At 46.1% G+C, this 26,184-nt stretch overlaps 1 protein-coding gene across 2 annotated transcripts in view; it reads left to right on the top strand.

Moving 5' to 3' along the window:
• FAM168A (family with sequence similarity 168 member A) overlaps positions 1–20,517 on the top strand; it is a 218,726-nt gene extending 198,209 nt beyond the window's left edge. The window contains exons 4-9 of one of the 2 annotated variants that reach the window (XM_023736553.1): positions 2,311–2,337; positions 7,337–7,462; positions 14,560–14,702; positions 16,256–16,430; positions 17,744–17,874; positions 18,587–19,035. In XM_023736553.1, the coding sequence (XP_023592321.1) occupies positions 2,311–2,337; positions 7,337–7,462; positions 14,560–14,702; positions 16,256–16,430; positions 17,744–17,856 (584 nt within the window). In that variant the 3' untranslated portion in view covers positions 17,857–17,874; positions 18,587–19,035. Of the gene's footprint in view, positions 1–2,310; positions 2,338–7,336; positions 7,463–14,559; positions 14,703–16,255; positions 16,431–17,743; positions 17,875–18,586 lie in introns of both variants that reach the window. The other variant, XM_004381948.2, reaches the window with a different exon arrangement.
• The last annotated feature ends 5,667 nt before the right edge of the window (positions 20,518–26,184 follow it).

Genomic DNA, 26,184 nt, shown 5'->3' with positions numbered 1-26,184 from the left:
TTGTCTAATGACCTTGATTTGCTGAGACAGGTGAGTAAGGATAGAGGAAGGGATCTTAAGCAGAGGGGAAGTAGCAGGAGAGGAAACTACCAAAAGATAACACTATCCTGTAACTGTACCATTGGAGCCCCACTGAGGGTGGAGGCCGTAACTTTGTCATGGCTCTTAATCACTGGGGTGTTTTCTTGTAATATTCAGTACTTCTGGTGATAGATTGTGGGATTCTTTTAGGATTAGAGTTTGGCTGGAAAGATAAAATAGAAGGACAGGAAGTAAATAGCTAGTATTTATTGATGGTTCCTATGTTCCAGGCACTATTTTAAGCTCTTTATGGATATTAACTTGTTTTATGTCACAGCAGACCCTTGAAGTCGGTACTGTTGTTATTTTCCGAATGGAAAAACTAAAACTTGAAGAAGTTAGGTAACTAGTCAAAAGATCCAAACCCAGGTATCCTGCCACCAAGCCCACATGTGCTCTTAACCACTGCATTATAGTTAAGGGATTTGGCCAGATGGAGGCTGAGGTGTTAGACTAGAGGAACCAGGCTAGAGAAGGGAATGCAGACAGGAGGAGCCTGAGTCTGAAAAAATGGAGGAATCACAAGCCCCTTGCATGTATAAACTATTGGTTAAGTTTTAATTTTAAAACAAAATCAGCCGTCATTTAACTTGGTTTTCCTTACTTTTATGTTTTGGAAAGTCAACATACTTTCTAAGCTATGACCAAACTAACCCAACCATTCTCACAAAAACTCACAAAATCCAAGGAGAGAGAGTTGTTAGCGCATTGTGTCAGAAGCCCCAAACTGGGAGTTGGAAGATCTAGGTTGTAGCACTAATTCTGCTACTGATTTTGGTGTGACCTTGGGCAGGTCAGTTTCCCTTTTGAGTTAAAAAAAATACACACGCACATACACACACCTGGGTCTGTTTCATATGTTGGGGTGTTGGCCTCTGCATCATTCACCAGGTCTCCTGACTGCAGTGGGGAAGCTTCTACCATGGAGGAGCTGGCTCAAGGTCAGAGAGGACAGTGTAGGCTACTCTGAGCCTCCTCCCAGAGCCAGCCCATTTGTAATGCAGGGAGAAGCCTCTTGGTGCAGAAGTCTACAAAGAAGCCAGGCTCTCAGGTTTAAATTTTTCTCAGCTGCTTCAAGGAGACTAAGAAGTTGCTTCAGAGAGAGCTATTTTTAGTAGCTCTGAGTACCCTTAGATGTCATCTGTCCATGATACAGGGAAATGTTTCGCTCTTCCATTGGTTCTGAAAGCAATGTAGCTCTTGGAGCTTCTTTTCCCCAAGCTTTTAATGACTTCAGGAATCTTATAAGAACCATTTGACCCCACAGGAGGCAGGAGCCAACTGAGACTTGATTTTCAGGATCTGGAGACCAAAACATGTGTCATACTAATGGCAATCTGACTTGAAAATGAAGAGGGAGGATAAACAGGATAAGCAAATAGATAAAAGTAAAATACCTCCTTAGAAGAACTCTGTTTATGAAACACTTTCCATCTGTTGTCTCACTTGATTTCATAGCATCCCCGTGAAGTATAAATATATACTCACATTTTGCATATGATGAACCAGGGGAAGGGCAGTGGAAAGGAATTTGTGTTTTCTGGTCACCTGCCATGTTCTAGGCACTATGCAAGGCATGTCACAAACATTATTTAATTTTCACCTTAGTCTTGTGAGCTACAGCTTCTTGCCTTCAATTTTGCTCAGGGAGGTTAAATAACTTGTCCAAAGTTTCACAGCTAAAAAGCAATAGAGTGGGATTCAAACCCAGTCAGTCTGACCCCACAGCCTGTGCTCCTTCTTTAGCCCTACACTATCCCAGAGGCTCCAGGGAATGAAATGCCTCTGCATTAGTCCTAGTTCTCTGGGGCTTCACTCTTCAGAGGCAAAAAATGGCAGTTTTGTCCCTGAACTTTGATTTTCTCCAACACCTAAAGACTCTGTCATGTGTGGAGTCCCTCTGCAATACTTGGGAGAATTAAAAACCATTCTTGTTATAGACAGAAAGAGTGGGAGCTTGGGCCTGTCCACATTCAGGCAACTTCTGGGTCAGCTGCCTGAAAGGTGCCATGGCATCTAGGGACATGCCTCTCTTCCATGAGCTTTCCTGGATGGCAAGTCTTTCACCCTCCTTCAGGGTACATGCACTTTGCACCCTGTGGATTCACTGTTCCTTGTGTAGCCGGGGAAAACTGCAATCTCAAGACAAAGTCTGTTTATGTAACTGCAATGTGTACGTCTTTCCACAAATTCTTAGTGGTAACTTCAACTAACATTTCTATCCAACAGAGTTTCAGTTCCTGCATTCAGCTTATGGTAGGAGAGCTATTTTTCCTCATCTGTATTATGACCTATGAATGTGTTATCTTGTAACAGTGGTAGACTCCCTCTCCTTCCCTCTCCAATTCCCATCCCTTAGGCTTGGGCTCTCCCCAGGTGGCTTAGCAGCAGTTCCTAAAGCATGCAGGAACATGTCTCATGGTGCAAAATCATGGGTTGGAGACACACATGAACCGTCCCCCAGGCAGCAGTGAAGGATCATGGCACTAAAAGGCGTCTCTTCCCCTCCTCACCTCTGGGGTTCATATCTGACCTAGGTCAGAAATCTTCACCCTAACCTGGCTATGAATTCAAACAAACGAACAAAAACTCCTGGGCCTGTATGAGCCTCTTCTGTTGGCTTTGTGGCAGCCCCTGTGGAGGAATACCTGGTTTATGCCTATAAGAACTCAAAAAACCAGTCTGCCCCAGGATCAACTTTTTCATCTCCATTGGCAGTCTGACATGTTTGAAGACCTGGTTGACTTTAGGTACAATGTATTCTCCTTAGCCCAGATCTTGAGCTCTGGACTCATTTTCAGGGCGTTTTCCTGGATGGTGAGAGGTGGGGGCCAAGTGTGCTAATGAGCCAGAGACCAGAACTGGGTTCTCTGGACAGTGTGGACTCCAGGCCCAAGGCACCACAGGAACTTCTGGGCACCTGTGAGGGTCCCAGCAGTGTAACATGACTAGGTCCTTTTTGTCATAGACAGGAAGGGACCATGGGAGGGACTTACCACCCTCACCTGGGCTGCTCAGGACAATGTTTTCATAAAATCTCTGCACCCTTCCTCGACTTTTAACCTTGAATTATTTGGATGTTGGAATTGCATTTGTATGTGGCACATCTTCCAGGAGATGAGCTGTGAAATTTCTCCTTGCCACTGCTGTGGGCTGTGTGATCTTGGGCAATTTGCTGATATCTCTAGGCCATAGTTGATAAGATAAAGTTTTTTATTCCAGATGATCTCTGAGGTCCCTTTAGATGCTAACACTCTGCCATCTTATAATTTTACTATTTCGATTTTGCTAGCCGCAGACTTGTTTCTCTTATCATTTATGGGGAGTCATTTTTTGTTTGCCTCAGCATGTATGAACTTGGACAGAAGACTCCATAAAGAATAAGAGAAGCTCTCATACTTCCTCACCCTTCTGGAGCTCTTCACTTTACAAAATGTTCTGTGCCAGGCCCTAAGCTGGCCTTTTGAAGATACAAAGACCAGTAAGACGAGGTACCGTACCTGTTCTCAAGGAGTACACAGTTGAGTGTGGGACACAGACAAGCCACAAGTACAGGGCCATGTAAGGATCACAGGAACTGGGTTAGTTAACTATATGGGATACATGAGGGGACTGTGGTCAAGGGGTGGGGGGAAGAAAAGACTTCAGAGTAGAGTCAGGTCTTTGGCTCATGATTGATGGATTAATAAATGATTACCAGGTGGAGGTTGGGGAAATACATGCCAGGAAGAGCAAGCAGTATGAGCAAAAACAGAGATGTGAAGCTCCTTGGCATATTCTGGGAATGATGAGCAGTTTTTGTGGCTGTGGTGAAGGGTTGGAGAGTGAGTACAATGAGACAGAGGCTAGAGAGATCATCAGGACTAGATCGTGAGGCTTTGAATGCCATACAAGGAGTTCAAACTTTAGCCTATAGGCAGTGGAGAACTATGGAAAGTTTTTAAGAAAGAGAAGTCTGTGATTAGGTTTGGGTCTTAGAAATATCACTCTAATTGCAGCTTGGAGGATGGATTGCAGGGGGCAGGTTTAAGAACAAACAGAACAGTGAGGAAGCAGTCACAGCAGTTGAAATGAGAGATGGTGAGAGCTTAAATTAGAGCTGTCAGCAACTGTGGGGCTGGAAGAGTGGGCAGATAGACACCAGAATTAGAGACTACAGGACTGGACAACACTTTACTTTTTGGCCTCACATCAGTACTATGAAGTAAGCGGGGAGTGATTATTATTACCCTTTTATGAGACAAAAGAACTGAAGCTAAGAAAGTTTAAGTGACTTGCCCAAGGTCCCACAGCTAATAAGTGGCAGAGCCCAGGCTAGAACTCAGATTTCCTGATTCAGTTCATTGTTCAGGATGATGGTCCCTTGCTGCCTCGCCTCCTTGTAAGTGTGCTTAACAATTGTTCAAGTGTCAGAGGGTGTGAGGGCCCCATATCCGGGGAAGTGAACAATCCAGCACCTAGATGGGGCAGTATGCTGTGACTGGGCCCATAGCCCATAGCCCTTCACTGCCAAGGGCTCGTTTCTCTCTCTCTCCCTCTCTTGCTCGCTGTCTTCCCCTTCCCTCTCTCTCTCCCTCTTCTTTCTCTCTCTCTTTTTAATTGAGGAGTAACATATATACAGTAAAGTACATTAATCTTAAATGTACAGCTTAATGTTTTACATATGTGTACACTTATATTAACTACTACCCAGTTCAAAATATTAAACATTTCTAGGTGTGGTACCTTTCATGGCACCTAAGAGCAGGCATACATGTCAGAGCAGCCTCCTCTGTTACCATGCCTCTAGAAGCTTCGTTAGGATTGTCTTCATCCCTCTAAACTGCTACCACCAACAGAGTGGTTTGCTTCAGAACTGTACATGGAAGAGGATCATACGGTACAACTAATGAGGTCAAGTTGACAGCTTATATTTGTTGTTTTTAATCTTCATATTTATCTAATTATTTAAGTTATTAACTGTTCTGTATACAGCATAAGCATACAGCGGAGTCCTTGACCTCGTTGTCTTTATAATGAAACCAAAAGAAAATACCTCCTTTTTTAGAAACATATAGTTTGTTCACTTAATCGGTTGGGAAGGGCATAATCAAAGGCACAGTCACACTTGTCTCTTTCCTGGTTAATCTGGTGTGTTATTTTACTGTATATAATGCTGTCTTGTTCACTCCCTGGTTGGCGTGTGGCTGTGTTGCATCCCCAGCTAGGCCATAAGTACTTTGTGTGCGGTGACTGTGACCCACATGTGTTCTCGTCCACTGTGGCGCTTCCCTCAGTGCTGAGTGCAGCGTAGGCCTCAGTCACTGTTTGGTTAGTTTTTATTTACTTACTTTGTCACACAGTCCTTCAGGCTAATGTCAGACTTTTTGCTTAAGATGAAAATTATGGTAAAATGTGCACCACTTAAGGGGAAAGTTGGAATGGAACTGGACCTCCAAATTCTTCAAATTCCTTGCAGCCAAATTCAGGCTTCCTGCCCCCTGGTGGTGTCCCGTGGGATCTTGAGGGTATGGACTTGCTCAGTCTGACTTTTCCGAGCTGCATGGCTCACTTTTTAGGGAGTTGTTTTGGGTGGCTAGGGGCTTTCCAGCCTCTATAATGGTAGGTTCTAAATTTGGAGACATTTTGATAAGATTTTTCAACATCGATTGGATCTTTTATTAATTTTACCCCCTGGGGAAAAGAAATCCAAAATGATTGTTTAAAATTGACTCCTCTCCTCCTGCACTGTCTGCAGAGCCGTGTCTTGATATCCAGCAAAGGCCCTGGACTCTGCATGGAAGTTCTGCTGGGGCTCTATTTCCTCTGCGAGAATTCTCCTTTTAGTGTCACTTTCCTGCCCATGATTTCCTTCTCATTTCTCAGCATCAGCTGTATATATTGCAGGCCATTAATACAAGCACAGAGTCAGCCCAGAATAGCTACACTTCTAGCCTTGTTTAACAAAAACAACAGAATTCTTGACGTCTTCTCTGGCCCCAGTACCTCCATAATTGAGGGAACCAGAGGCATTACCTGTTACCTCTGATGGGCAGAGGGGGTTGTGGAATCTCTCTGGAAGTGGAATATCCTTGTCCTGGTGGAATTAGAGGTGTAAAGGCATACTTTCTTCTCATACCACCATCTCTTACTTTAGCCCCTTGTTAAAATACTTCAAGTATATCTGGCTGTTGCCAATGCAGTTCTGCCTCCTATTAATATACTTTAAAATACCCCGCATCCATGACTCCGAAGACCTTATTTGAGTGGAAGAATTCTTTTTACCGTAAGTAGAAATTTGGGTCAAAATGTTTCTCTTCCAGTGTTTGAAAGCATAGCAAGGGAAATATCTACAAAGTTAGGCATTCCCCACCCCTTTTGCAACCTTATTTCCTCTCTCCTTTCCCTCAGGATACCATGAAGGTAAGTTTTTTTAGTCACTCGTCCTTCAAATTTCTCAAGCTGAACTCTGAATCAGCCTGGGATGTCTCTGCAGAGCCCAAGCTGGGACTCAGCTGTATTTCACACCTACCTCAAGCTTGACATTTACTTTCGTAATGGCCCAAAGGATCATCTTTAACTCATGAGGTGATATCTCAGGTGGGGCACTCATTAGCACTTCGGCAGGCGATGTTTAGAGGTATGCAAGAGGTATGTCTCTCTGTCTGCAGCTGGGTGTACAGGAGAAAAAGGCATTAGGCACTGCCCCACTGAACTACTAGGTTTAGTGCCTCTGTGCCTTTTAAGCTGACAGGGCCACAGCTCAGTCCCTTTAAAAGAGATGGCAGTCCATCAAGGTTCATGTAATGTGGTTATTTTTGGGTTTCTCTTGGAAAGCAACTTATTAAATATACCTCCAGATGAGATTTCAGACATGAAAAAGAGGACTCAGTTGATCTGACCCAGTATATAGTCCAAGGCCCCAGGTTGCTGCACATTAATGAGAAAGCTGCCAAGGAATATCCCAGAGCCTTAGGCCAGAATGTCAGGGAGAGTAGGGGCTGGTTCATAGGCATCGTCATGATTCTAATAGTAGAAAATCCTGGCTCTTTTAGTATAAACTCAGATTTCCTTGGTTTCAAATCATTTGGAAGTTCACTTCAGCACCCCTCCCACCCCACCCACCCATCTCAGAAAGGCTGAACCATCCTGTGTGTCCTCAACAGGACCCCTTGGGTTGTGTTTTCATTCAGCACAAGACCCTTGTTTTATGTCTGTGTTTGGTGGTGCCCACTTCTTATTTCTGCCTAATGCCATTCTTGTGTCTTCCCTTAAGCAACTCTGCTGATGAAACAGGCCTGGCCACAGAACTCGTCTTCCTGTGGCACTGAAGGCACCTTCCACCTCCCAGTGGACACCGGGACCGAGAACCGAACTTATCAAGCATCCTCTGCGGCTTTCAGTAAATACAGCCTGTCTCTCCTTTCCTTGTTCCCCTTGGTTGGGACTGATTGGTTTCTTAGGAAGAAAGGAAAAGGAACTTTTAAAAAAATGACATTTATAAGAAACTTTCAAGAGATTCTCCTAACCATACAAAAATTTCACCTCCTCATTCAGGAAAGGTCATTTCTTTGATCATGCGCCCACGTTTGGGGAGACACAAAGCAGTGAATGAGGGAGAAGGAAGTATTCCTCTGGCCATTGAGTTTGGTTAGAGAAGGACTGTTAAGCATTTTAGAGGAAAGGACAGAGGACACATTTTGAAGGCCTATGAGCCTTTGGACAGAGAAGGCTCCTCCCCTTAGTGCAGGGTTTCTGAAACTCCACACTATTGACATTCTGGACCAGATAATTCTTTCTTATGGGGGCTGTCCTATGCATTGTAGGATGTTTAGCAGCATTTCTGGCCTCTGCTTATGAGATAACAGTAGCAAACCCCTGTTGTGAAAATGAAAAATGTCTCTAAACGTTGCTAAATCTCCTCTGAAAGGCAAATTGCCCCTTGGGTGAGAAACACTGCTAATGGAAGCCACACAATGGGAGCAAGGTATGTACAGGGAGTCCTTAGGGAGGACAGAAACTATCTAGCCAGTCAGATTGGTCACATTCTTCTTGGGACTCAGTAAGGTGACTGATAACATCCAACCTCAAATCTGATTTTGAACACAAAATGGCTTCGCTGGGTGAAAATAGGACTAATGTTTGGAAATTACTGAGTGGCATTTGACTTCTTATAAGGAAGAGCTTTGTGCCTTGTTGGAGCTGTCTAGTGAAGCAATGGCTGCCTTGGGATGTGGTGAGCACTTGTCTCTTGAGTTGTGCCAGCAGAGGCTAGACAAACCCTCAGAGGGATGTTGTAGACTAGGCCTGATGGTCTGCGGTTCAGTGAATTATTAATCTATTAAGTAAATAGATTAGAAGAATTCGTTATATTTTTTCCTTTCTTTAAAATACCCCATGTCACTTTCTCTATCACTTTCTCCATAGTTGTTCCTAGATGTCAACATCAACTTATGTTTATATAGCGTAACTCTCATCTTTTGGAGATACGCTTTCATAACCACCCTCTTACTGAACCTATACTGAAGTCCTATTTGAGTTATTTGGGTGGATTTTCATTCCAGTTTGATAGCTGAGGCCCAGAAAAGTAGCCCTCAGCTATCAAACTGGAATGAAATGCCATCCAGCCAGTAAGCAACACAACTGGAAAACAATACTCACCCAGGTTAAATTTCCATTACTGACTTTTTTTCATGAGATTAATTTTGTCTCTTTAAAAGAGGGATGGCAGCAGTTGACAGTTTCTCCAGATGCCTCAGGTGGAATTGACTGAACATCTTTGAGTTTATATATGCAGATGGGCATATACACACATAATGCTCTCTTAACACGCATCTACACATATAGATGTAGATGTATATAGACACACCTGCCATCGTGTAGGAGGGCAGTGGTGGTTCAGTGGTAGAATTCTCGCCTTCCATGCAGGAGCCATGGGTTCAATTCCTGGCCAGTGTACCTCAAGTACAGCCACCAGTTGTCTGTCACTGGAGGCTTGTATGTTGCTATGATGCTGAACAGGTTTCAGCAGAGTTTACAGATTAAAACAGACTAGGAAGAAAGGCCTGGGATCTACTTCCAAAAAATCAGCTAATGAAAACCCTGTGAATCACATTGGTGTAATCGCATTATGTGTGTGGGGTCTCCATGAGTTGGGGGCTGACTAAACAGCAGCTAACAACAACAACACCATCATGTAGCAGAAAGAGGCCTGGAGTGGAAGCCTAAACAATTGGATTCTAGACTTGGTTCTTTGTAACTTTGGATAATTCATGTCCATGCTCTGGACCTTGGTTTTTCCGACTGTAAAATGAAGGGGCTGGACTAGGTATACGTTAAGGTTCACTCCGGCTAATGGACTTCTGATTCTGTGACCTTAGTGCTGGGTACCCAGTGTCCTCCACCTGGGCAGGGACCTCCTCTCTAGCCACCTTGATAAGTAAGCTGGCCAACTATCCTTTGCTTGCATATCTCTAGGGAAGGGGTACTCATTCCCTTCAGAGGCAGCCCTATCCACAGATAGAAAGTCTGAGTATAGAAGGCTTTGCCTCATACTCTGTTGAAATCTTCCTGAAGTCCCATTGAAATGTTCAGTAGTCATATTTTATTGTTTCCCTCCCAGACAGGCTATCACAGTCCCTGAAAAGGACCAAAATGTACCCCTCTTTTTAAAGGATGCAATATATGAACCTTTGCAATTTCTTAACAGAGTTAGGATTGACTTACCCTCTCATGCTCACCAAGGTCCCTCCCAGCACTCAAATTTTGTGGCTTCTAGTGCCACAGAAGATTCAGGACATTTAGACAAAATCAGTTCAGTTTCACCAACACTTGCTAAGCCTGTTTGTGATTAGGTCTCCCTCCTACTTACTAAGCACTTTCTTGTTCGGCTACCAACAAGGAGACTTGGGGGTTGAGGCAAAATTCAAACATAGAGCTTTGTCCAGACATTTACATCTGATGATCAATAAACTGATTAGTCTAAAAGGTATCTATGATGTGAGGATCAATGCCTTTGAAGGTAGTAGGGGTGCTACAACTAAAAAATTTATGACAGTGCCAAAGGATTAAAGAGAGGGCTGAGTCAATTTTCTCTTGCTAATGTACACGTTGTCTTTATCATCCTGTTTGATGAAGCCTAAAATTATGGTTAGGAACCTTGAGAGAAAGAACAGGGCATCATAAACAAAGCCTCTTTCATAAGATAGAGCTGGGACAGCTGTCTTTTTTCTCATGATACTGCCTTTTGGTGAAATGGGGGCCCAAAAGCCAACATACCAAATGCTTGAGAATGGACTGCAGAGACGTATCACTCAGAAAGGAGCTCTGCCCAGGACATGGTTCGTCCTAAACTGATCTGCTGTGCAGTTTTTGGGAAAGTCACTGCTTGTCTGGGCTCCAGGTCCTTCATCTGAAACAGAGAGGGTCGAATGCAAATCTAATATCTTTAAGGCCCTAATTCCATGACCTTCAGATTTAGGTAGAATTCCTTTCAGGATAGCCAGACCTCCAGTGAGTGAGTTGAGTCTAAGTTCATTTGATGTACAAAGTAATAAATCCTGGATTTTGTGATACCCAAGGTAGCTCTGGCTGCAGCCCCAGGGGAATTTCCAGTGTTCCCCAAGGATATGGATAGGACCACCAGTTAATTGTAGAAAGTTCTCAGCAATGATTTCTCCATAAAGTCCCTCTGAAATACTCAGAGATTTAGAATGTCAGCATTAGAAAGGCCCTCTGATATAATCTATCCCAATGATGATATTTCCTGAGAGAGGAATTGACCTGAGTCAGTGACAGAGTCAGGATGAGGGTCCAGGACAGTTTCTGCAGCCTCATGTAAGATCGTCCTGAGCCCTTGTGAGCAGTCACTCTCTCTTTTGGCATCTACTCGGTATCTGTGAAATGTTTGTGTTTGGTCTAAATGATCTCTAAGATCTCAGGTGCTTTGGCAGTTCGCTTCTCCCACTTCAGACTGTCTGGATAAACCTCAAGGCCTTCTTCTGCAGCATCATCTCTTTGTCTGACAAGGGTGTTTTGGCTACTAATTTGTATTCTGAGTATGCTTGTGTCTCATTTTATAACACGAAGAAAGAGAAACATTCTCAGACAAGGTTATTCTTAGATGTAAAAACCAAGTTCTACTGCAATCTCATAGAGCCTTTTGATTTTCCTCAGAGGGATAGTCTCAACACTTAGTAATATGGTTGTCCTTGTGGCAGAGGGAGTAGTGCAGGCTGCACCAGGGAAGATAAAAATTGCAAATTCTTGAGGACCATAAAGGAAAAAAATAAACCCGTTTCCGTCGAATCAATTTAGACTTATAGCGACCCTATAGGACAGGGTAGAACTGCCCTATAGAGTTTCCAAGGAGCACCTGGCGGATTCGAACTGCTGACCATTTGGTTAGCAGCTGTAGCTCTTAACCACTACACCACTAGGATTTCCATGTAAAGGAAGGTCGCCAGAATTGCTGGCTTGCTAACATGAACGAATCATAAAATCATGGCATTTTAAACCATAAAATTTTAGAATCTTAGAATCCCGAAATGTACGTTCCAAGTTAGAACAGACCATAGAAGTCATAGTTTAACCTCTTTCTATTGTAGTCTTTCAGACCAGCCTCTGCTTGCACATCCCCAGGACAAGAAGCTTACAATCTCTAGACAGTGAAGGAAATAATAACTAACCTTTATGAAGTGCTTATAATGTGTCAGGCACTGTTCTGTTTTATACTTATTAATATATTTATCACAGTAACCCTTTGAAATAGGTACTGTTATTATCCCCATTTTTTAGGTGAGGAGACTGATAGTGTAGAGATTCTACAATTGTTAAGTAGCAGGGGTGGGATTTGGATCCAGTCAGTCAGTCTGGCTCCAGACCACTCTTAACCACTACTCTGTGCCATATAGCTTTCAGAGACAGGCATCTTATGCTTCAGGGTGACCTGCTCTTCTTCCTAGAAAAGAGGTGCTCTCCACTGTGGCAGGAATCCCACGCCTTATTTTATTCCTTTAAGTCAGAGGTTGGCAAACTTTTACTGTAAAGGGCCAGATAAATATTTTAGGCTTTGCGGGCCATATGGTCTCTGTCATAACTACTGTTGTAGCAGGAAAGCAGCCAACGTCAATCTTAAGTGAATGGGTGTGGCTGTGTTACAGTAAAACTTTATTTACCAAAGCAGGCTGCAGTTACAAAAACTACTGGCTGTATTTTGTCTGTCTTAAATGTTAATAGTAGGAGTAAAAGATTCTGTGATGACATAAATTTGGGAAATGCGGTCTCCTACATCTTCCTGTCTTAGAGATTCGCAGTTCACCCTGCCGTTTTAAAAACTTCTTAGTGTCATGGAATAAAAAACTGTCTCTATTTTACATGATACTTCACAAACTTAGGACCATGGAACTTTTTTTTTCTCTTTTTTTTGGCACAACAACTATTAAGGTTCCTTGGAATCAACAACTCATCATGCACACTTGGGACATGTCCATCTTGTGTGTTCCTTTTATAGGTAAATAAACTGTGGCTCTGAGATGGAGTACTCATCAGATGGCTCCTTCTAGATGTCTGCAAACTAGACTCCCTGTTTTCCCCCACAGTATCTACTTCTCCTCTTACAGGCCACATCTCATGATTAGCTCTATAATCTAGAAACTTTGAAGAATCTGCTGTGGACTTCTCCCTCACCTGACTCCCCCTCCCCACTTCCAGTTAGCTTCTAGTGCTTATCAATGCTGCCTTCTAGGTATGTTTTTTTAATGTATCCTTTTCACTCGGTCGTCACTGCTGCTTATTTCCCAAGCAGTTTTTCATGCAACAAACTATAGTTCTGCAGGTGGAAAAATAAATGCCATGATTCCAGGGGCAGGGACAGGACACTAGTAGTTGCCTTTTGTGGCAACTGAACAGTAGCTCTCATATCCTCCTGAGCACTTCATCAGGGGCTGAGAGTTGCCAAGCCAAGGCTGTGATATGGATGGAGAGATTTGTGACTATGTGGTGGCTTGCTTTTACTCAGGGTTAGGGTAGAAGAGCCCCTGTATCTTTAGAGCCATGGAATTTTAGTTCAGGAAGAGATCTTTATTCTTAACCTCCTGGTTTTACAGCCAAAGAAACAAAGGCCCAGAGACTCACCAAAAGTCACAGCAAATTAGAGGGAAAGTCAGGACTGAAGCCTAGATCTTTTCTTTTCCAATGAAGTACCCTCTCCACACTGCCCCCAGTCCCTCCTTGGAGAAACAGCACCTTCAAGCTAAAAGGGTCCTTGGTGAGCATCTTACAGGTGAAAGAGCTGAGGCCCAGAGAGGTTCAGTGATGTATTCGCCAGACCCAGCTAGGACTGGGACCACAGAGAAGAAGAAACCCCGACATTACCTCATTAGGACTCTATAACCAAGGTCCCCTGGCACTGTCCTTTCAACTCAGAAATAAAAGCTTAGCGTCTTCAAAAGTTCCTGAAAAGGCCTACCCTCTCTGAGTTCCAGGATCCCCTTGTGTGTAAACTGAGAAGGTTGGGTTTACTCGATGATCACTTGGATTCCATAGAATTTTTCCATTTTATGGTTCCCTAAGGACAGAGTCTTATTCTCGAGTGATCGTGTTTCAAGTTTTTCCTGTGAACACAGGATCTGACTTTTCCAGAGGACTCAGAGGCAGCACAAGTTGTTTCTATGGCTCCTTGGGGCCTGACTTCTCAGCTCCAACCCCAGCTTTTGTCCACCCTGCTGAGGCATAGACATGGCCTGGGTTCCAGGTAGATGTGAACCTTTGTGATCTTTGACTTCTGGCTTTTCAGGCAGAGGTGGCCCTCACCCAATCCCAGGTGGGGGATGAGGGTGGCGGGGGAAGCCAGCTCTACAAAACAAAGTAGTTTTTCAGCATCCCAGAAGCTGAGGATCTATGAACGGTGTTTTGTGTGGGGTTTTTAACCTCGAAACTTGGTGAGGAGGAGGGGGATATGGTGGTGGTGAGAAAAGTCCAAAAAGGGAGAGAGATATAAGAAGAGAAAGAAATAGAGAGTGAAGGAGAAAGCAATTCAGAGAAAGATGAAAATAGCAGTAGAAGATAACCCTGGGGTACTGGGTGAGCAGACAGAAAAGCAAGAAGATGGAGAACAGCAAGAAAGAGTGAGTGGGTTGAGGATCTTCCACTTTTGTGCCCCTGCCTGTCTCACAGCAGATAGCTCAGAATCCCAGACTGTCAGAGCTGAAAGGGTCCCTTAAGAGATCATCTGATCCCAACCTCTTAGTTTATAGATGAGAGCCCTGAGGCCCAGAGAAACAAAAGATGCCCAGAATCACACATGTAGCCCTGTGCATCAGGACTGAGGGAGCTGCCTCTGGGGCCAGGGCTCTCTGGGAGGGGCCCTGTTCTCTGTTCTCATCTGTGTTTCCAGCCTGGATTCAGCTCATCCTTATCTGGGGAGTCATGATTGGGACCTGCTGCCTTCCAGCCATGCTGTTCTGCTAATTGGAAGTCTCTCTTATTGCCTTGGTACAGGATATACTGCAGGGACACCATACAAGGTCCCGCCAACCCAGAGTAATACTGCTCCGCCCCCCTACTCCCCATCACCCAACCCATATCAGACGGCCATGTATCCAGTCAGAAGTGCCTACCCCCAGCAGAATCTGTATGCCCAGGTAAGTACACTTGGAAGCCTGGGCCTACCTCTTCTGCAGAGGAGCCACCAGCCAGGTGGGGTGGGGTGGGGTGGAATCACATGAGGTGAAAAAGAGACGGAAGGAGAGCTCATGGCTTGGGCCCACTGTCACTATTGCATCACTGAAGCATTATCTCTACAGTCTGCCCTCTCCCTCACTCCACCTCAGCCCCCAGAGGTATGATGCACAAAGTCATTTAGATTAATAGAACCCAGAATGTTGGAGGGGCAAGAGCCCTTAGAGATCATCTAGCTCAACTCCTTTGTTATACAAGCAGGGAAGCTATAACCCAGAGACAGGAGTGACTTGTCCAAGGTACAGTGAGCTATTGGTTGAGTCAGAGTGAGACCCCATGTGTCTCCATCTCTTTCCCTACTACCTTACATCTACAGACTTGATAAAGTCTGTGAGCCAAATGGGAAGGAGAATAGTGCCCACGCCCTTCCACCACTGTCCAGTGTGACCTTGGGCAAGTTATTCTCTCTTTCTGTGCCTCAGTGCCCTATCTGGCCTCCGTAAACTAGAGTGTGCTCTGAGGGGATGGCTGTGAGAGAGGGATTATACGAAGTGCCAGTAGATACATGGCACTTTTTTTGGAGTGACAATTCTATATGAGGTTTAAGTGGTGCGGAGAACACTTTTTTTTTTTAATTTAAAAAACAGCTGTATTATAGAGTAGAATACATAGTTTTTAAAAGATAAAACAATAGGCTCAAGATAACATTTATCTCATTTATGCTAGGCTGCTTTGGACTATGATCTCCCACCTATGAGGTTATAAACCCACATTCTGGGACTCTTGGCATTATTTAGTAGAAACATTTGAGAAGCTCTGGATTAAAATGATCTTGAGGGTCTCTATCTGCTTCCCCCCAGAGGTCAGCAGGCCTGTGGACTGTGGCAGCGGGAAGCAGCCATGTGACCCAGGCAGTGGGACGTCACCTCAAATCAGTGTCTCCATCCTCACCTTTTTGCCTAAAGGGAAATAGATAGGAAGAAATGTCTTGGGAAATGCTTTCCATTTGTGACATATTTTCAATACGTACAGATGCCGGCATTTGCACCAGTGTGATAATGCAACTACTAATAGCCCTTCGTGTGTATGTGCACTGTGCTCTGGAGTTCACCAGACACGTTCATAACCTTGTTAATAAATTGATTGTAGTCCCTGTCTCTAAATTTTAGGCGCTTATAAAAGCACGTTATAATAAGAAACAAACATTTTAAAATGCTAAAACCAAGGTTAAAGGAGTAGAGCTCTTATCCCATTAGATCATCAGAGCAGCCCTAGGAGCAAGGCAGGACAGGGTTGTGAGCCTCAGTTTTCAGTCCAAAAACTGAGCCCAGCACTGAACTATCCACAGTCATATAAGGTAGAAGCAGAGCCCTAGCCTGGAGCCCAGGCCTGGGCCATTGCTTCTCGCACCCCACCCCTTAGGGTCTAGGAAGAACAGAACCTCCCCTCCTCTCTCTTCTCCAGCTCCCACCCTACCTCTCCAAAAGCCTGTGTAACCTTAGTCTCTTTCTCCCAGGGAGCCTACTACACACAGCCAGTGTATGCTGCCCAGCCCCATGTTATCCACCACACCACGGTCGTCCAGCCCAACAGCATTCCCTCTGCCATCTACCCAGCACCTGTCGCTGCCCCCAGGACCAATGGTGTGGCCATGGGCATGGTGGCAGGCACCACTATGGCGATGTCAGCAGGTGAGGGCATCTCCATTGGTATCCATTCTTCCTCTCCAGAAGCTCATGACAGAGTGGAGAACACAGTCATGGAATTGACTGCAGCATAGCATGAGAAATCCTGTGTCGGGGGGCCTGCAAGCCCAGAGGAAGGACCCTCTAAATCTGTCTGCAGGGATGAGGGAAGCTTTCATGGAGAAGGGCGTGTGGAGCTAGGTCTTAAAGGGTGAACAGAGGCTTACCAGATAGGTGAAAGAGGGAAGCTCAATACAGGCAGAAAGGACATGAGTATGGCATGTTCACAGAATGGAAATGGTCTAGGCACTTAGAAAGTAGGGGTATGGAATAGGGAGAGTGGCTAGAGCAGTTGGCAAAGATAAGATGGTGAAGAATCTTGAATACCTTTGTTTAATAGGGAGCTAGTAAGGGGGCTTAAACGGAGGAGGGATGGGTTTGGTTTAAACATTTTCTCTGGCTGCAGAAACAAATGGGCCTGTGGGGAGGCTGTTGATTTAGTTCAGGGGAGAGATGATGCTAGGATCCTGGTAGAAGCAGGGAGCCCAGAAAGGAGGGCTCCGGACAGTGCTATTTAGCAGACAGGATCTTAAGGACCTGGCCAATAATTAATTATAAGGGATGGGAGAGGAGGAGTCCAGGATGACCCCTTCCCATTTCTGACTTATGCCACCTTGCAGGTGGAGGGTGGGAAGGGACACCAGAGGAAGAGCAGATTTAGGGAAGTCTGGATGTGTTGACACCCAGGGAGAATTAACCATTGGACATTCAGATAAAGAGCATGAGAAGAGAAGAGGGCGATGAAGACCTTAGAGACCCAAGTGTTAATGAATCAGCTGGGTCATGCTCCAAGGAAGAGACTATAAGGGGAAGAGGGGATGGGAGCAGGAGCGGGAGTGGGAGTTTGAGTTGTATTCTGCTCCTCATGTGGCAGTTGTTAAAGACCTCTCAGTCCTCAGATCAGGTCAGCAAGCTGTTGACTGTTTGCTCAGTGTCAGCTTTGTTCGGGTTCTGGGGACCAGAGAAGGATCACACCACAGCTCTGCCCTTGCGGAGCCCCCAAGTTAGTGGGAAATGGACACATAAACCAACAATTACCACTCAGTATGATATTTGTAACTACAAGAAGCATACAAAGAAAAGAGAAGGCCACTGAAGTAGAGTGATTGATTCTGCCCCTCGAGCATCGGAAAGTTTCCCTAAGGACTTAAAGCCTGGTAGAGTGGGGAAGGACAGACAGCAGGTCATCAGGCAGGCTGGGGAGTGGGGGTGCCCTGGTACAGCTTTTTGGGTTTACTTTTCTGTCTCTGGATGTTCAGGTACCCTGCTAACTACACCCCAGCACACCGCGATCGGGGCACACCCTGTCTCCATGCCAACATACAGGGCCCAAGGAACCCCTGCGTACAGCTATGTGCCCCCACACTGGTAAAGCCTGCAGCCCATCCAAGTGAGTGGGGCCCAGGGCGGGAGAGGTAGGAGGGTGAATAAATAGAGCAACAGCTTCAAAGCCCCTGGCTTGCGTCTGGAGCACAGGTGTCAGCAGGTGGCAGGCAGCAGTTATCAGTTGCTTTCCTGCTCTGGGTTTAGTAATATCACTCTTAATAATAGCTGTCACTTTACAGATATTCTAGATACTTCACAGGTTATCTCATAATCCTGACAGTAGCTCTACGAAATAAGGACCGTTAGCTCTCTTTTAGTTTACCATCAGTAAAAATGAAGCTGGGACTTGAATTCCAGTCCTTTGATTCTGAATTCCCTGCTCATTACTTTATAGTCTTACAGACTTTTTAACTGTGGGCCCCATTTGTCAAATGTAATCTTACCTAAATGAGATGTTAGCTGTGGTTGGAGCAGGGTGGAGAACCTGGAGCTGCCACAACCACCAGCCTCCCCACTGCCCCCAGCAGCTCCTGAGGCAGCGCCAGTGAACCCCGGAGCTTCAGGGCCCTACCTCATCATCTACCCTGCCCTCCACCTCCTCCAGGAGCTACTGATGCTGGAGCACATCTTCCCTGGGTAGAAGCCAGCAGCTCCACTGGGAAGGCACAGAGGTCTCCATTTAGGGGTATTCCCAAGTTGAGGGAGGGTGTCCAGAGGCTTCCTGAAGTGGCTACAGGAATATCACTATCACTAATGGCTTTCCCCTTCCTCCCCAGATCTGGAGTCACACATTGTATGCAACTACTCAAGTCTTACACAGGTGCTGGAGCAGTTCCCTAGCAGCACCACCTCTATTTGCAAGAAGAGACAACGGAAGTGCAAGGGTCACTTTATGCATTTTAGTGGTTTGGGTTATTTTTGATTTTTGTAAAAGCTGCTTTTTCTAATCTCCTGCCTCTCCCCAACTGCCCCCCTCTTAGCTGGCTGCCCTTCCAGCTCCACCTCCTCCTCCTACCTGACCAGCCACATCCTCTCTGCTCTTCTTTTCTTCCCCAAGCGCTCAGTCCCCAGGGATCCTAGTCTAGCAGCCAGCAGTGAGTGGAGTTTATTGCAATGGTTCAGCTGAAGGCTCAATTTCATTTGAAGAGCATAAACAGATGTGGCCCTCAGGTCCAGAGTAGGAACTCAGAGCTGTTGAGCAGGCCACATCTCTGAGTTTTTTTTGGGGGGGGGTGGGTGTTTCTTAAGATTAGTTTAGGACATTACCATGTCCTGACACAAATGAAATATCTTCTGAGAACCATTGCAACAAACCAAGAATAAAACCACCTGATTATATAGGAGTGTTGATAGCAGCTTGATACACCAGGCTGAGCACCTGGGAAAACCAGATTTTTTTCCTTGGGAGAACTTGGGGGAGGGTGGGGGAGGGAGGGCATGGTGGTGGGAAGGGAGAGGGTGCTTGCCTGCTGGCTTTGTTTGAAAGGTCTCTGGCCAAATTGGGCCTGGACCTTCTGATTTGCACAGTGATGTAAACTGACCTGGCACTTCCTCAAAAGGTGGTTTTGACCTGAGACATACCAAGCAGTTGCAGGGTGGTGGGACCCCTATGTCCCAAGACCTTGGAAGGCTAGGTGCCCTGTGTAATCCAGACCTGGGCCTCTGAGCCTTCATGGACCCACTTGGATGAGGAGCTTCCTCCTGATTGGAATGGGAACCTATGGCATTTCTCTCCCTTTCCCTCAGCCCTTCCCAGTGCCGAGGCTCACCTGTCTGTCTGTGGGGCTGGCAGACAGGCCACGCTCTTGGTTACCTTATGCCATTCATGGCCAAAGTGAAGGAACCCTATTCCAGGTGGGTGCTGGTGGCTCTGAAGGTCATGATAGTGAAGGAAAAGCAATAGCAATAAACATTTTATAGACTCATGGAACTGAAGGGACCTCAGCAATCATCTCATCCATTCCCTGTTTGACAGATGAGGGAACTGAGGCCCAGAAAGGAGGAAAGGACTTCCCTAGATCTCACAGTAAATTAGCATTAAATGCGGCCTTGCTACCCAGGGCCATGTTGCCTACAAAAATTTACCTAGGAATGGATTAGCTTGGTTTTAAAAAAATTAAGTCAGCAGTGCCCACACCTGGCAGACTCTGGAACAGTCTCTGGGCTTTTGTTTCTGCTCTTTTCCTTCATGGACTCCGAAGGCAGGGGCTGAAGACTGGGCGGAGGCCACATGGGGGCAGATGACAGGAACAGAAAATGCAAACGAAGAAATAGCATTTGGAAATTCTGTGAAGACATCTGCAACGTTTGTCCTATACCTGACTCCAACCCTAGGAGAGGGAGCAAGTGGGCTGAAAAGGAGAGGCCATGATTTTAGGACACTATCCCCTCATTCTGAGAGGAGAGGAAGAGGAGCTTCCTGAGAGGAGAGTGGGAACCATCAGGAAAGGAGGACGAGGATGAGGCCCAGGAGACTTAGGCTCATCTGGGAGAAGAGGTGCCCCAGGGACGAGGGGCCCCTTCTAGTCTCAGCCAGGAGCCTGGATTGCCCAGCATTGCTCTCTTGCCCTCCAGTGCTTGGCTGGGCCAGCAGCCCCTCTAGGGTGGAGCAGGAACCTGGCATTTTACTGTACAAAATGGGATCATTGAGAACATTTCAGACTTTTAAGTTTCTATTTTTATTTTAAATTGGTGCAAACTTGGATAGTCCCCCACCCCTACCTCCCATGTCTCCCTAAGGAGGAAAAAATTAGGACAAACCCATGGGCTGGAAGGACCTCAGAAGCTGTCCAGCCCTTCCCAGGAGGGCAAAAGCCCATCAGTATCCTTGGCCCAGAGCCAGTTTGGGGGCTCACCCTCCTGGCCTTGCAGGGATCTTCAGGACCAGTAAGGAAAAATCCAACTGTTCTAAATGGTCTGTTTAGTTCTGGGATGCTGAAGAGCTTTGGTTTTGAAACAACAAAGTTTTCCAGTGTTAATCCATTTTTTGCAAATACCTCCTCCCATCTGCCTTGGTTTTGTAAGGGTGGGTGAAGGTTATTTTAGATTATGTCATATGTGTTTAAAAAATGCCAGAATAATACTGATAATAGTAATAGGAAACCTTTGCATTTGTCAGGTGCTTCATAAATTTCAAAGGACTTCACAGCCTTTAATTTACTAGCCCTGAGAGAGAGACAGGGTCAGAGTTATTACACCCATTAGACAATTGAGGAAACCCAGGTTATAAAAGGAAAAGGAACTTGCTCAAAGCGAGCAGAATGCTGGTATCCTGACAGACTTCCCAAACCCTGCTGCCTCCAAGTGGGCTTGGGTGGAACCATGGGGTGTGTGTGTTGGGGGGGGGGGGGGCGGGACCTAGAAATGACCTTGTCACTTTGCTCTTTCTATGAGTAAGTAAAAGTCCAACATCTCGTACCTCACAGTTCACACAGCAGTTTCACATACTTTCTCAGGTTTAATCCTTCCAACAACCTGTGAGATAGAGATTATTCCTCCTATTTGATCCGTGAGGAAACTGAGGCTCAGAAAGGTAAATTGACTTGCTAATAATCAGCAGAGCCACTTGAATCCCAGCCTGTCTGCTGTTTCTTTGCCTTCCACTCTGACTCCACACACAGGCTCACGTACTCAAGCGTCTATGCTCCGCACCCTGTCGTAGCCCCTAGTATGTAATTCAAGATCAAAGAGAGGGCCCAAGACAAAAAGAAGGCACTGAAAGGCGGTGGTCTGGAAGAGCCCAGGCTCAGCATTCCTTTTTCAGTGTGAGCTCACAGTTTAGCTGGCTCACCCTCTTGCCTTGACTGAGATCCACAAGCCTGGCCAAGCTTGGGGAGTCATTGCATAGGGACTGAGCCCAGGAGAACAGGGGTAGTAGTGTGCCCCCAGTAAGGTCACAGCTGCCTGTTGGGAGGTACCATAGCCATCATCCAAAGATTCTAGATAGCCCAGTGGTCAGGCTGGACAGAAGGTCAGAGCTGGAAGGCCCTCTCTTTGTAGGAAGGTGCAGGCAAGCCAAGAGGGCATGTCCACATGACATTTTGAGCTGCTGAGCTGGACCAGCATGCAAACCCCTGTCTCTATCCCACTTCACTACTTCTCCCATGTGCCATAAGCATGGTGGCCAGGTTCAGAGGTGAAGGTGGTTTCAGTTACCAGATCCTCTTGGCTTCCCCCACTTCTACCTGATACCCTCTCTTTACAAGCCTGGGGCCAAAGAAGTTTGAGTCTGGAAGCTGGACTGTCCCTAGGTGGTAAAAGCCTGAAACAATCTTTTGCCGCATTTTGGGGGGGAGGTGGGGAGCATATTTAATTTCTTGCCCACGACACAGGACAGTTGCTGCTCCTTCTCTCACTCTTGGCAGTGACTCTGCAGTATATCTCCTTTCCCAGACACAGTTATTCTGTATTGTATTCAGCAGGGACACAGACACACATATCTGTCCAGAGCTTTCTTGGTGTACAAAGTACTTTGACATTGATTGCCAAAATCCCCGTTTTATATATGAAAAAACTAAGGCTTAGAAGGCTTAGGAGACTTGCCAGAGGTTACTCAGCTTTAAATGAATGCCAAGATTTGAACTCTTCAGTCCGCTGCTCTTTTGCTGGCACCTGCTGGGTGTCTGAGTGGCAGGCCTGAAGAAGGGATGGGCTACGTATCTGTGCCAGAGTAGAGGAAGGCTCAATGGAAGGCTTGGGAAGCTTAATCCTTCTAACTGAGCAGATTTTTGTGAGCTTTTGCTTTGGGCCACAGCCTGTGAGGAACCCTGGGAATATATCCAGCTAGCAGCACAGGGAGGATGAGAATTGGCAACAAAAGGCCTAACTTGAATAAAACACTTTGGGGTCATGATGCTCAGGACTGAAAACACATTCAGTGGCAGCCTGAGGCATCCTTTCCATTGAAAGACCCATGTACCTGGGACGCCTGCGCACCCTTGCTTTCTGACCCGGAGAGCCTGGCCACTGCCCAGATCCAGTGGACTGGAAATTCAAGGGGACCTGGTGTGGTGCCGAATAGCCAGAAGCATTCTGGACTAAAGTCCCTAGGCTTGTCCCTAGGCTTGCTTTTCCCATGGACAAGAACGAGGACCTAGAGAGACAATGAATAAGTAGGCTTCATGCATCCCTACCCAACCCTTTCCCTGGCTTCACCCAAATTGTTCCCTGTTTAAGGTGTTTTACTCCCGGAGATCTGCAGGGACTTCTTTGGAGTGGCTTACTTTGTCCTGAGGGGCCTTCAGAAATCAATCACATGGAGCATCATAAAAGTATGACAGGCCAAGATCTGGTGTCCCCATCGTGCAGACAAGACACAGGCCATATCCAGGGTCCCAGCAAGGCACTGTTTGAGCCAAGACTAGAGCCAGCATATCAAATTCCATTGGTTCTGCTCTGTGACAAGAGAGGGAGGGCCCAGAGGGGACAGGTCCCACTCCGGGCCTTGTGGTCTTAATCACAGCATTCTGGCTAGATCAGTCATTCAGATCTCACCACAGCATTTATGCTTCTCAATTGGAGTGACAGTATGTGGAAGCTCTGCTTTGACATCCTGTATGCCACCACATCAGTAAAAAACCCCTTGGCCGTCAAGTTGATTCTGACTCATAGCAACCCTATATAGGACAGAGTAGAACGGCCCCATAGGGTTTCCAAGGAGTGGCCAGTGGATTCCAACGGCTGACCTTTTGCTTAGCAGCTGAGCTCTTAAACAGTATGCCACCAGGGCTCCACCACATCACTACAGGGTGTAAGAGGAGCAGGTCAGGTAGTGGGCAAATAGGTAGCAGGCTCTATGCCAGTGTGCAGCCCCAGGAAGTTCAGACCTGACCCACCTTGGAAGGCAGTATCGCAGTGGAAGGAAGCCAGCTAGGCTAACTGATCAAATTCAACACCTGCGCCTCTGAGAGCTCAGGCTTCTATAGGCATGCCATGCTAGCTGCTGGATTTGTCCTTTACCTGTCCATGTCCCCCTCTCCTACAAAACTCCTTATTTTTGAAATGAGGCATTACATGGTTCTAGGGCCCAGCCTTCAAAATTCCTGGCAGACCAGCTTCAACATTCCACAGGCCAACCTTGCCTGAAGCCAACTTGAGTTCCTCTCCCTCGATTTCTTCAGTGAGTATTTGCTATCTTGCATGCTGTGGAGTTGAGCCCAGGAGTTGGATCTGGCTACCACAAAACCAGAAAGGGAAGCTACAGCACTCACTTCCCTGTGGCTGTATTCACAGTCCCTGGGTGTCCTTGCTGTGGCAGTGAGGCCCTATATCATTCCAGCCCCTGGTAGAGGGGTGTTTTCCTTCCTGAAAGGAAGTACCTTGCAGAGAAGTACCAGGAGTCAAATGGGTGAAATCAGCTTTGGGTCTGATCCCAGCAAGACCAGCATCTCCAGGCTCCAGACTTTCTCCTCATGCCTAGAGTCTGTGAATATGGGACTGGCCCAGAGACCTCCTTTGGGTCAACCAGATTATCTGGATCTATGGTGTGACTCCTTACTAAAGGGGAGGTAAGGCCAGGCCTGTAGCAACTTGTAGTTGTCCTATGATAACCTTTAAAGGTCCAAGGGCCTGTCCCCATCTCCTGACTTCAAGGCTTCTGCATCCTTGTTTCATATGTGACAGAGAAACCTATTCTCATGGCATGTAACATCCCTGTGAGAGAGCATTGTATATGATTTTGTATTTTTTAATTCATTTTAATCTACAGGTTGGAGTCTAATTTTTAAATTTTATTGGAACTCACATTTTAAAAAACAAATAAAAGCATTTAAAATAATAACAAACTTTTGACCGGTGTCTTCCAAGTAGTTTGATGAAAAAAATTATAGGTGTTTTTAAAACACAGCCTGGAGTGTAAAGATTGGAAAGCCCCATGGCCTCACTGTGTGTATGAAGTGTAAATCTGGTTTTGTTTTGTTTTGGATTCTTTTGGGTTTTTGTTCTGTTTTGTTTTGAAGATCAGATAGTGATCACTCTGAAAGATTGAAGCCAAGAATTTGTAACTATGATATTTACTGTAAGCTGTAGAACGTTCAATAACTATTAAAAAAGTTTCCAAAAAAAAAAAAGTCCTAGGTGACCAGACTGAGTGGTTCTTGGGGGATGGGGGCTACAGAACGAGTTTTCTGGGCTTTCTCCCCAGTTGATTCTAAACTTTTCTCCCATCAAGAAATACCTGATACGTCTCATAGTGGATGTGGCATCAGGTCTCACAGTTGAGAGGGAGATATGAAGTGGCAGTTTCGGCACCCTGGACCAAGCTGTGTGATACGGGAGCCCAGTGAGGCCATTAATGGTTAAGAGCTGACACTGTGGCTGGCGCTGCTTACTTCATGCTTGTTAACTCTATTCCTCACAACACTGTGAGGACAGCCCTGTTAGCCCCACATTTTCCTGCCCATCCGGAGGAGGCAATACCTGAGCTTTCTTAAAGGGTAGATGTGCCAGATGGGAAACTGAGGGAGGGACGTGGTAGTTTGAGTTACAGGAGGAGATTGACGGTGATCATGTGGCCTCCATCCAAACAGACATCAGGTGCTGTCAGTTTTATTTCCTAAATCTTTTAACTCTCTTCTGGGTAAAGCCACTGCCCTAGTCCAGGCCTGGGCTTCTTCTCTGGGTCATCATGTCCCTCAGTCCTTCCCAGGACCTGGCCCTCTACGGATTATGCTCCACGCTACGGCCAGAGCCCTAGTTTCAAGCCCCTTCTTCACTCCACCAGTTCATGGCTGTGCCTCTAAGTAATTCAGCCTCCTCAACTGGGGTGAAAACAGGCCTAGAGAGGCTAAACGACTTGGCTCACACTACCAAACCAAAAGCTAAACCAGTTGCCATCAAGTTGATTCCGACTCATGGTGACCCCACGTGTTGCAGAGTAGAACTGCACCATAGGGTTTTCAAGGCTGTGACCTTTCAGAAGCAGATCACAATTCTGAGGCGTCTCTGAGTGGGTTCGAATCACCAACCTTTCTGTTAGTAGTCTAGTGCTTAACCAGTTCACACTATACCTGTAATTAAAACTCAGGACTTCCTGCCAAACCTCACCCTGTGCCTCTGCAACCCTCTCCCCAGTCTTCCCTCCTGTCCTTGACCTGACTCATTCTCCCACCCAAAGGGCAGAAAGCACTATCATGGAGGGCACCTCTGGCCACAGGCACTGCCTGGGCTGTGTTATAGCACACAGGGCAGGATGGGACTTTTTCCCGGGAGCTCAGCTCCAGGTCACATTGACAGGGCTGAGGACCAGGAGCAGGCAGGGAGGCTGAGACCTGGGCCACTGTTCTAGCTTGTGGGGGAGGAGTGCAGGAATGAGGCTGGGTCACACTCATCAGAACTTTCCCTGACTCCAGCTCCCTCACCTGCTGGTATAGAGGGG

The sequence above is a fragment of the Trichechus manatus genome, unplaced genomic scaffold (genome assembly GCF_000243295.1).
Source record: "Trichechus manatus latirostris isolate Lorelei unplaced genomic scaffold, TriManLat1.0 scaffold00088, whole genome shotgun sequence".
In the NCBI taxonomy this organism is placed as follows: Eukaryota; Metazoa; Chordata; class Mammalia; order Sirenia; family Trichechidae; genus Trichechus; species Trichechus manatus.
The sequence above is the reverse complement of the archived record's forward strand: the minus strand, read 5'-3'. Positions and strand labels throughout refer to the sequence as shown.